Raw genomic sequence first — 11,087 nt, forward strand, 5'->3', positions numbered from 1 at the left:
CTGCCTAGCAGATCAGGGGCGGTGTGAACAACGCACGGGGTGGTGTGAACGTGGCCAAAGTAGTACTAATTAAGTCATCCCAAAGTCTAGAGCCGGCCGCTCCGCTTCTCGCTTATTAATCTCGTCGTCGGCCGCGTCGTCCTCTTCCCCATCCACAAATCCACAGACGAGGGTTTTCTCAGCCCACGCCTCACCGTTCGCCGTGCACCCTTCCCGCCGCTACACCTCCTCCGTCGAGATGTCGCGCACCTCCGCCATCAAGATGCCGCGCACCATGGGAGTGATGGACCACGCCGGGGGCGACGCCCGGGCCACCGGCGAGGGGTCGAGCGAGCAGCAGGGCCGTCTTGACGTCCTCACCGCCATCCTGGATCTTCATCCGGAGTAGGTGGCTCCTCCGCCGGTGTAGGTGACTCTTCTGCCGCGGCTGCTGACTCCTTCGCCCGAGCCCGTGGTCGATGGCGACGATGACGGAGAAGAGGTCAGTCATTTATCTTCCTTTTTGGGCCAAATCCAAAGTTTTATCTGGCCAATGCTTTCCTCCTTTTTTGGGAAGACTAGGGTTTCTGTTTTCCTTTAGTCGAAGAAATCCCTGCCTAGATTCTGTAGATCTAGGTTCAGGGGTAGGTCCATATGGGTGCAAGGGTGTACATCTGTACACCCCAATTTTTTGGCAGAAAGTTAAGGAAGGTGTATGCAAAGTAAAAGGACTAAAAGTGGTGTGCTTAGTTAACTAAACTTCATGCCAATTCGTATAAGACTGTTTGCTTCTTGGAGCCCAATTACCATTGATTTCATTCTATGGTCATGCAGTAAATAATCCTCATTTTCTATCATTCATGTCAGTACTATCATTATGATGGAATATAAATTATTTTCACATGAACATTTCGGATATTACTCCCTCTGTATCAAAATTATTTGTGGGTTTTTGTTTACGATATAAAATTTTGAACATCCTAGTGTGAAATCCTGGATCGGCTGCTGCTAGCTAGGTTACATTTGTTGAGCCATGTATATGTCATTTTTTGATCTATATAAGTTATTGTGCTAATAATCCGGCACGGGCGGGCTTGACGTCCTTGCTGCTGTCCAGGTTCTTCGGTCGCAGCACGTGGCTCATCAGCCGGAGCAGGTGGCTCCTCTACCGCAGCCGTTTCCTCTGCCACTGGTTCCTCTTGTGCCTGAGCCTGTGGTCACCGTCGACATCGACGAAGAAGACGTTAGTCATCTATCTCCTTTATTATTATTGTAAAATCCTAGGTTTTGTCTGGTCTGTCCTTTTCTCTATTTTTGGGGAAGGCCAGGGTTTCTTTTTTTCTTTAATCGATGAAATGCCTATCTAGATTCTGTAGATGTGTTACCTAACTTGCTAGGTTACATGTGTTGAGCCCTTTAGGGTCATTTTTTGATTCTATATAAATTGTTCTGCTAATAATCCGGCTATGGTTGCTTATTGTGCTTATACTATTTCGTAGCTGCACCTAGGAATTGAATTTCCTATGCAGATGATTGTGATAATAACATAAAAATTTATTTGCGCTGAGCATGAGTTATGCACTAGGCAAATAAGTTCTTAAAATGTTGAGTATATGCTTCACTGCTTTTGTTCTTTTAGCACTGATTTTTGGTTTTAATTTAATGATCTACCTAAGTGATTGTGACAATGATTTTAAACATTGATTATCTCTAAGCAGCGGCTAATGCATAAAGAAACTGGATTTCATCACTGTTTTACTTGAGCATTGTTAATTAGTTTCTTTGTAAATACAAAATTTTGGATCGCTTCTTGTTAGAATTCATAATAACTACATAGCTAGAATGTTGAATAGTTAAGGACCATTGACGGCCGGGATATCAACAGGGGAATCTGCCACGACGATAACATGGGGACTTTCAATATCCATGATCCTAACCACACAAAATCTATATGTTACTAGATACATGGTGGCTCTTTTATGACAATGGACTGGATGCAAGAAACCAACAGAATGGTCTTATTTATGTAGCAATTTGTGGTTAGCTAACGAGATCCATAAGATAGACAACTCGCGGTATCTTTAAGATAGAGAACCAGGAAATAGTAGCTGGATATGGTAGTCAAATCTTACTACTTGACTAGCAAATATATCAGTGAGCAAGGGAGGTGTGTTGGAAGCTTGGAGAATACATATGTAGTTGATTTTTTACTGTTCTAGAGACATCTCTCTTTTCCTATATTGCTAAATATATACAACTCAATACCTATTTTATCGAGTCATGTACCAGTGACACATCAGCAAGTCATCCATGTAAGTTTTAAGTCTTGTTTTTGCATTGGTACATCTTTACGCAGCTCTGCCATGGTACATCATCAGTTCATGCATTTTACGTCGTGAATGATTTTTTTTGCATTAAGTTGTGTGCTCTCATCGTCATGGTAACTGTGTTGGGTGCTTGGCACATAAATGTATGGTTAATCCTTCATTATTTTCTATTATATGTTATCCCATTGGTTGCTTATGTAGCACCTAATAAATAACACACTTCTTTCATCAAGATCATTTAGGGTTTCGGGTTTACGCTATCATCTATAATATTATGTTTCATAGACTCTGTGCCTGCTGAATTCCCATTATTTACACAACATTTTTTACTACATGTAGATACTATCTGAAGACGTCGGTAGTGACGAAGAAGGCCAGATGATCTACAGGAGTCGCAAGGGGAGGGAGCTTGTCGGTGGTGTGCATGCCAGACGTGTCAGGCCTAGTGATGGGCACTACGGATGCCCTTTCTGCAACCGCAAGGTTAATAACACTCGTATGAGTGTTATTCCGCATGCACTCAGACGAGCCGCTAGCCATGCCCATGGATATGCTTCCAGGGTGGCACACGCCGCGCTTGCTGAGTTCTTGGAGAGGGTTTAGGGCAGTGCGCGTACCCTGGCAGCTAGAATGGAAGCTCTTTTGGTCTGAACTAGGTTAAGTACTACCTTAGTTTGTGGTATGTTGGTGAGACTTTATGGATGAACTATGTTAAGAAGTACCGTATGCTTACTGTTGAACTATGGTACAACTATGCATGTTAAGTTGTGTGCTGACTATATATCTAACGTACCCATGCAATGGAATTGCACCTTGAGCTGCAATCAGCTTGGTAGATGGCAATCCAAGCTTCTCTTATAGCAACCTAGGATTGGAATATTGATGCTTTAGTACTCCCTCCATCCTAAAATTATTGTCTTAGATTTGTGTAAATACGGACGTATCAAGTCATGTTTTAGTCAAAATTTTGGGACGGAGTATTTTCTTGTTGTTTTTTTTTCAAATTATTGCCACACGCTTGTTAGTTTATGACATCACGTGATGACATTGCTAGCATCGCAAATGCATGCGAGACGTGACGACTATCGATGCATGGCTTGAGGGTCTAGGTGGCCAATGGTGCATGGTGTGATGTCTAGATGACCACGGAGACCATCATGTTGGTTGTGGCGTGGCTACATGATGATCACAAAGTCTCGATCCAAGTAATACAAGAACCATCGTGTTGGTTGTGGCGTGGCTACATGATGATCACAAAGTCTCGATCCAAGTAATACTATAATGGCCTCTTCGTACACTTCTTCCTCAGTTTGAAATTTTTAGATCACTTCATGACAATTTGACCTGATGTTTCACAAGTCTTGAGCACTAGGGTTTATGTACAAAATTTTCAATCCCCAACCCATCCACCCCGGACACGATCTTTGGATTGCATCACGTAGATGTACAAAATCCAGTTCCTAGCGCCTGCCCCAAGTGCCTACGATTGTGATTTTTTTTCAAGATCCTAATTAAGCGCCTAAATAAGCGCTGCTGCATTGAAGGTGCCCAACGCCGACTAATCAATTTTTCTCACAAGTATTTCCTCTACAGTAGGTAACTAGCAATTACTCCCCGCGTCTCTCCCCCTAGGGTACGCTCTAAAACCATCGCCGCCGCTCACACGCCCGCCTCCCTGCCGCCGGATATGAAATCCACTCATGGAAGTCGATTGGCCATCGTGACAGATTGGGGCCATGGACGTGGGGGGCCTGTCATGGACGCCGTCGTGACAGATCGTGGACTTGCGGGGCTAACCACCGACGTCGTCGTCCATCGCATGGATCAGGATCCCCACGAGAAAGCTTTGGACTACTCGGTGTCCGACCCAGAGAAGCATCGTGTCAACGAGGAGGTGCACTACTCCGTCGTCGATCACAAGCAACAGCACATGCACGACATGGACTAGAATTCCGTTACGGTAATTTTATTTTTTAACCCTACATTTGTCTTCAAGTTTAAGGTTAGAGGTTAATCATTCAACCATCAATATGTTGTTGAATTGGCATAATGGAATCTAGCTCTAAATATACTGTTGATCATCAGTACGTAATGATCATTATTTATTCAATTGATCTTTGAGAAATTAATGGTTCATCCACTCCACAATTTAGTGCTTTTGGTTTTATGCTAAAAGTCAGACATCATAAAGGTTGTCCATGTTTATTGACAATTTTTTTTAAAGTACATCATATGATTTATGCTTCCATATGGATTTGATATTGCTTTTTTCTCCTTAAATTTGCAAAGTAAATAAATATTTATTTTAAAAATAATTTATAGGCACTACAATATGGAACTTAGGGAATATTGGGTACTGTAAACAATGGTGCAGCTTATATCATACATAATTTAAACTTGCAGCCTTATTATGATGATTATGCGGACATTTCCGAAGGAGAGATGGATGCACACACTCAGAAAACCCTTGAAGAATTGCAGAATGGACAGTGCAACGTGCTTAAGCGTATGGCGTATCGTTGCGCGTTCTCTGGCAAATATCTGGACCCGGCTTTTATTAGTATTCTTGAGCACGCCGAAGGAGTTGCCAAAGGCTAGCAAATGAAGCATAGTGTGAGGGCGAAACACAAGGTGCTAGCCCAATATCTCAGGAATTTGTCGGACAAAGAGAAGGTCCGAAGAAGGCGTTATGAGAACCAGCATGCCAAAGAATAAATGAATAATCGAAACCCTGAAGAAGTTCTGGTTGGCATAAGTAGTCATAGTGTGGGTGGAGAACAGGTGCGAAACGCCACAACGACCAATAATATCGCTCTTCCTGATTGATAATCGATTGCGCCATTGACAGGGGCTATAGCGGGAGTCGTACGGACGACATCTCCATTGACCGAGTTGCGTGCGGGACGAAGACGGCTAAAACAAATCCATCACCCCCCCCCCCCCCCCCCCCCGCCCGCGCGCGCATGAGTAGTTGCAGATGGAGGCCACTCCATATCAACACCTCAAGCCTTAAATAACGAAGGCTCGTGGGCTGTATATGGAGCGTGCTTTATAAATTACTAGGAAAAGGGCCCGTGCGTTGCAATGGGAGAAAACACCCATGGCCATGTAAAATGATACTGAGTTCAAGTAGGACCCGAGTTGAAATAGCGTCCACCTCCAATTCCTGCACCATGGGTTCGGTCTGCAGGCCTTTGCACTATTCCGGCTCCTCCTAGCATCAACTTGCCCTTTTGTGTCGAGACGTGCCTCGCTCACGGCTATCTTACCCGAGCTCTTCTGTTGCCTTCCTGCGCCCGCCATTGTGCGTTCTTGGCGCCTTTCATCTTCAACCACAATTTTGTGTGAACACGTGTAGACATTTCAGAATATAAGGTGCACCAGTTTCATTCAAGTCAAACATATTTCCGCATTTATAGATTTTTCTTACAGTATTTTTGCCACTTCAATTTAATTCGGTGTGAAAACAATCCAAACCTTCATGCAGTAATATTGTCTATGTATTGTCTGTTGGAATTAACCACGAGTCCAGTCCGGCTCGGGCTTGGAACAACTCCCGTGTAGGTATAGGATTAGTAGTAGCCAGGTTAGCTGCTATATATACTTACATATACCCTGTAATCTCTACACCGAACTTAGATCAAAGCAATAAGATAATCAGGAACGACACGTTCCTGTTGCCATCAATCCAGCGTCCAGTGTTCTCGCGTGCGTGCGTTGTGTCGGCGGCGTGTACGTAGGTCCATGCATGTACTAGTTACTAGCTAGCTACGTACCGGAGAATCGATCCAGCTGTGTGTGTGCCTGTTTATTGCATACGTGTGTATCTCCAGGAAGAAGACAGCTTGTGCGTACGTGTGAGCGACGGCCGAAAGCACAGGTCGCCGAATCGCGTTGTACAAAGTACGCCGGAAAGTACTCGGCGTACGGGACTGTGCCAACAATTGATATCTAGAGCTTTGGTATTGACATGATTCTCGGAAAGCAATCGAAGGATCATGTCGACCACGGGCAAGGAGATTGTGACGGCGGCAGCGGGAGCACCGATGCCGATGGTGGGGGGATCACAATTCCCCGTCTGGATCGAGAGGACTACGCACTATGGGCGATGAACATGGAGGTCGCGATGGAGGGAGCTGAGTTCTGGGAAGCCGTCGACCCGGGCGGCGCCGAGTACGCAAAGGGCGCGGCGAAGTACCGGAAGGATCGTCAGGCGTTAACAGCGATCTACTCCGCCATGCCGAAGGATGTGCTGCAACACCTCGTCGGAAAGAACTCGGCGAAGGAGGCATGGGAGACCATCAAGATCCTGCACCAGGGTCATGACCGTGTCAAGGAAGCACACCTTCAGTCCCTTATGAGAAGCTACGAGTGCCTGAAGATGGATGAAAGTGAGACGGTTGATCAGTTTGCCGCCCGTCTCAAGACCCTCGTCAATGGCATACGCAGCTATGGTTCAACCCTAGAAGAAGTTCCGATCGTCCGACGATTTTTGCGCGCCGCGCCGGCACGCTACATTCAGATTGTCACGTCGATCGAGCAATGTCTCGACCTGAAGACTCTCACGGTTGAGGATCTCGTCGGAAGGTTCAAGGCCCACGACGAGAGAATTCGTCTCAGTTTCGGCGACGCGGAGGCGAGTGAGCACCTCATGCTTACAAAGGCGCAATGGATCGCCCTGTCGAAAGAAAAGCAAGGCGGATCTACGAGCAGCGGCAAGAAGAAGGGGAAGGGGAAGCAGCGCTCGGCGAGAAAGAACTTCGCCGACTCGGACGACGAGGATGCGCCTGCACCACCGAGGAGGAAGTTTGACATCAGAAAAGTGAGGTGTCATAAGTGTGGCCTCCTCGGTCACTTCAAGGCTAACTGCGAGGAAGCACCGAAGCAACGGGCGCTTATGGCCGAGGAAGGAGACGATGGGGATATGATGCTAATGTGCGAGCTAGTGGACGAAGAGGATCCAGATGATCTTGGTCAGCTGGACATGGGTCCGGTGAGTGCATCTGCGTCAGTAAACCCAGGCGAAGTTATGGCGCCAGAAGACCATGACCCAAGGCGTGACAGTGTGATTACGCTAGTAAACCCGGGCGAAGTCGTGGCACCAGAAGACCATGACGGAAGGCGTGACGGTGTGGTCACGTTAGAAGCAGGCAAAGAAGTGGCGACAAAAGCCCATGACACAATGCGTGATGGTATGGTCGCGCTAGAAAACGGCGAAGACGTGTCGCCAGAAGAACATGACGCGGGGCGTGATGAAGCGATCATACCAGAAGAACGCAACATGCGGCGAGCTACACTCAGACCAGATGAATTTGGCGCATGCGTGATTTTGGATAGTGCAACGACGAGTTGCGCGGATGCGTCTAGTGGCGTTGTGAAGGTGGCAACGAGCGGCGTCGCGTCACACGCCAATTCACTAGCTCCATCGGCTGTGTTGCAGGTGCCGGGCGAGAGTGCTTCGCTCGATGACTCAGTGAGCACGTGTGCGAGCCAGGTTGCTGGCACTGCAGGCGGCAGCCCAGCGGCAACTGAAAGCAGCAGTAGCAGCAACACGTACGTGGCTGGTGCTGCCTTGCCGGATAGCGCGTGCAGCCCAACAAACGGGCTGGATGAGACTGGCCACTATATGCCTCATGCACACAGGCCAGGGAACCAACCACCACGTGGTGGTGATGGTCTACGAGACAAAGCACGGAAGCAAAGCCCAGAAAATTTGCAAGGCGCAGAAAATTGTGCAGAAGGCAGTTCACCACCATGTGGAGGACCGAACGATGCCAAAAAAGGTGACGGGCAGCAGCGATGGAGTCCAGTAAACAGCAGGCTTGGAAGCCAGGTAAAAGAAGCAAAATCGCCAGCAATGGTAACTTTGGCAAGTTTAGATTCTTCAATAGCACACGAACGACGCGTGTTGGATCTCTCTCCAGAAGCAGGGCTTCAGATAAATTTGGTGAAGATGAAAAGTAAAGGGCAACGAAGTTTGCACATCGAGGAACCGGAAATTTTTGAAGATGCAAATATGGAGGAGTGTTGGCGTCGTGCTATGAATGAAGAGTTGTGGTCGATCCAAGACAACAATACATGGGAGCTCGCGGATCTTCCCAACGGTCAGAACGCCATAGAGCTCAAGTGGGTGTACAAAGTCAAGAAAGATGCCGAAAGAAACTTGATGAAGCATAAAGCAAGGCTTGTAGCTAAAGCATGCGTGCAAGAGCAAGATGTGGACTTCAAAGAAGTGTTCGCTCCAGTTGCAAGGATGGACTCGGTGAGACTACTTATAGCTCTCGCGGCTCAAGAATCTGGGAGGATACATCACTTGGATGTGAACTCCGCGTTTTTGACCGGGGAGTTAGAAGAAGAATTGTATGTGAAGCAACCACCAGGGTACATCCAAGAAGGAGAGGAACACAAGGTATTGAAGCTACACAAGGCGTTGTACGGGCTACGACAAGCTCCTCAGGCATGGAATGTTGAGCTTGACCGTACATTGATTTCTCTTGGATTTGAGAAAGCCCCACTAGAGCATGCTATGTACAAGCGAGGTGATGGCAATGATCGTCTACTAGTGGGCATCTATGTGGATGATTTGCTGATAACTGGAGCAGACGAAGAGGTGATTGCAAACTTCAAACTACAAATGAAGAAGCTATTCAAGATGACTGATCTAGGGCTCTTGAGTTACTACCTCGGGATCGAGGTACAGCAAAAGCCGGAGGGGATCATAATATGCCAGGAGGCATATGCAAAGAAGGTACTTGAAAGTTGTGGCATGAAAGATTGCAATCCAAGTCATGTTCCGATGAAGCCTCGTCTCAGGCTAAGCAAGAAGAGTGAAGCACCCGCGGTTGATGCAACGGAGTATAGAAGTGTGGTCCGAAAGTTGAGGTATCTCACGAATACAAGACCAGACTTGGCCTATTCCGTTGGCATAGTGAGTCGCTTCATGGAAGCACCCACGACGGAGCATTGGGCAGCGGTGGAAAATATACTCAGGTACATCAAAGGGACAACAAATTTCGGTTGTGTCTACTTGAGAAAGAAGAAGAAGAAGGAGATGGTGGAGCTACTTGGCTACAGTGATAGCGACATGGCAGGAGATGTGGACGACCGTAAAAGTACCTCGGGCGTGGCATATTTTTTGGGAGGAAGCATAGTGAGTTGGCTGTCACAAAAGCAGAAGGTGGTCGCATTATCATCTCGTGAAGCAGAGTATATTGCAGCTGCAACCGCGGTGTGTCAAGGTATGTGCCTTGAAAGGCTACTCGGTGACCTCACAGGTAAGGAACCAGAACGAGTGATGCTGAACGTTGACGACAAGTCTACAATCTCTCTATGGGAGAATCAAATGCATCATGGTAGATGCAAGCACATCGATACGAGGTATCGATACATAAGGGAGTGTGTAGAAGAAAGCAAGATTGACGTCAACTACATTTGCACCGATGACCAGCTTGCAGATATCCTAACCAGATCTTTGGGACGACAGAAGTTCGTGAAGTTGCGGCGAAGGATCAGCGTCCAAGCTGTAAAATGAGGACATCGTGTTTAAGGGGTGATTGTTGGAATTAACCACGAGTCCAGTCCGGCTCGGGCTTGGAACAACTCCCGTGTAGGTATAGGATTAGTAGTAGCCAGGTTAGCTGCTATATATACTTACATATACCCTGTAATCTCTACACCGAACTTAGATCAAAGCAATAAGATAATCAGGAACGACACGTTCCTGTTGCCATCAATCCAGCGTCCAGTGTTCTCGCGTGCGTGCGTTGTGTCGGCGGCGTGTACGTAGGTCCATGCATGTACTAGTTACTAGCTAGCTACGTACCGGAGAATCGATCCAGCTGTGTGTGTGCCTGTTTATTGCATACGTGTGTATCTCCAGGAAGAAGACAGCTTGTGCGTACGTGTGAGCGACGGCCGAAAGCACAGGTCGCCGAATCGCGTTGTACAAAGTACGCCGGAAAGTACTCGGCGTACGGGACTGTGCCAACATTGTCATCTTAAGTGACTATGCATTTCTGCATTTGTATTCTTCCCCGCATATTTGGATTAACTTCATGCTTGGTTCTGAACCTAGATGGCCAGTCCTGGCGCTGGTAAGTATCACATATTCATATTCCTGACTACCTCATATCTATCTATCGTCGTGATTTTGATGACCTTGTCTCAATGAATAAAAAAGTCCACCAGAAAGAAAATTCAGTTTTTCATGCAACCATACTAATCCAGTAGTAGTACAAAGTAATAACAGCTTAAAAAGATGTCAAACTAAATATCATAGGATGCAAACACATAGATGATGAAAACATTTTTTTATCTCCGTCAGTTTACATAAACAACATGAATAATGAATTGGGTTAAAAATATTGAAATCGTCCATAGCACAACACAAGCAAAGACTGAGTACTATATATGAAAATTCAGTCAAAAGATACACTGTCTATCTAAAGCAACATGAGTTCTTACTGGTACCACAGCTATCTTGCATAGTAAATAAATAATGTGGGGAGCTAGGTTGTATACAAGTACAGTATAATTAATCTTCTTCAATTATTGCCCAGATCGATTAAACCTGAAGTACTCCCTCCGTTCCTAAATGTAAGTCTTTGTAGAGATTTCACTGTGAACCACATACGGATGTATATAGATGTATTTTAAGTTTAGATTCATTCATTTTGCTCCGTATGTAGTCCATCTAGTGGAATCTCTAAAAGACTTATATTTAGGAACGGAGGGAGTATATGATATGCAGTTGGCACAATGGTGATCGACTGGTGGAGGCAC

The 11,087-nt window shown here is 46.2% G+C and overlaps 1 protein-coding gene across 1 annotated transcript; it reads left to right on the top strand.

Annotated features, from left to right (window-relative positions):
• The first annotated feature begins 5,921 nt into the window (after window positions 1-5,921).
• On the top strand, window positions 5,922-10,434 carry LOC123075478 (uncharacterized). The gene has a single exon (XM_044498074.1). The coding sequence runs from the start codon at window positions 6,277-6,279 to the stop codon at window positions 9,835-9,837; it is 3,561 nt and encodes a 1,186-aa protein (XP_044354009.1). The 5' UTR covers window positions 5,922-6,276; the 3' UTR covers window positions 9,838-10,434.
• The last annotated feature ends 653 nt before the right edge of the window (window positions 10,435-11,087 follow it).

The sequence above is a fragment of the Triticum aestivum genome, chromosome 3D (assembly GCF_018294505.1).
Source record: "Triticum aestivum cultivar Chinese Spring chromosome 3D, IWGSC CS RefSeq v2.1, whole genome shotgun sequence".
In the NCBI taxonomy this organism is placed as follows: domain Eukaryota; kingdom Viridiplantae; phylum Streptophyta; class Magnoliopsida; order Poales; family Poaceae; genus Triticum; species Triticum aestivum.

Coding starts and splice junctions, on each gene's coding strand:
- LOC123075478 (XM_044498074.1), top strand. CDS start 6,277: ATGATTCTCGGAAAGCAATCGAAGGATCATGTCGACCACGGGCAAGGA.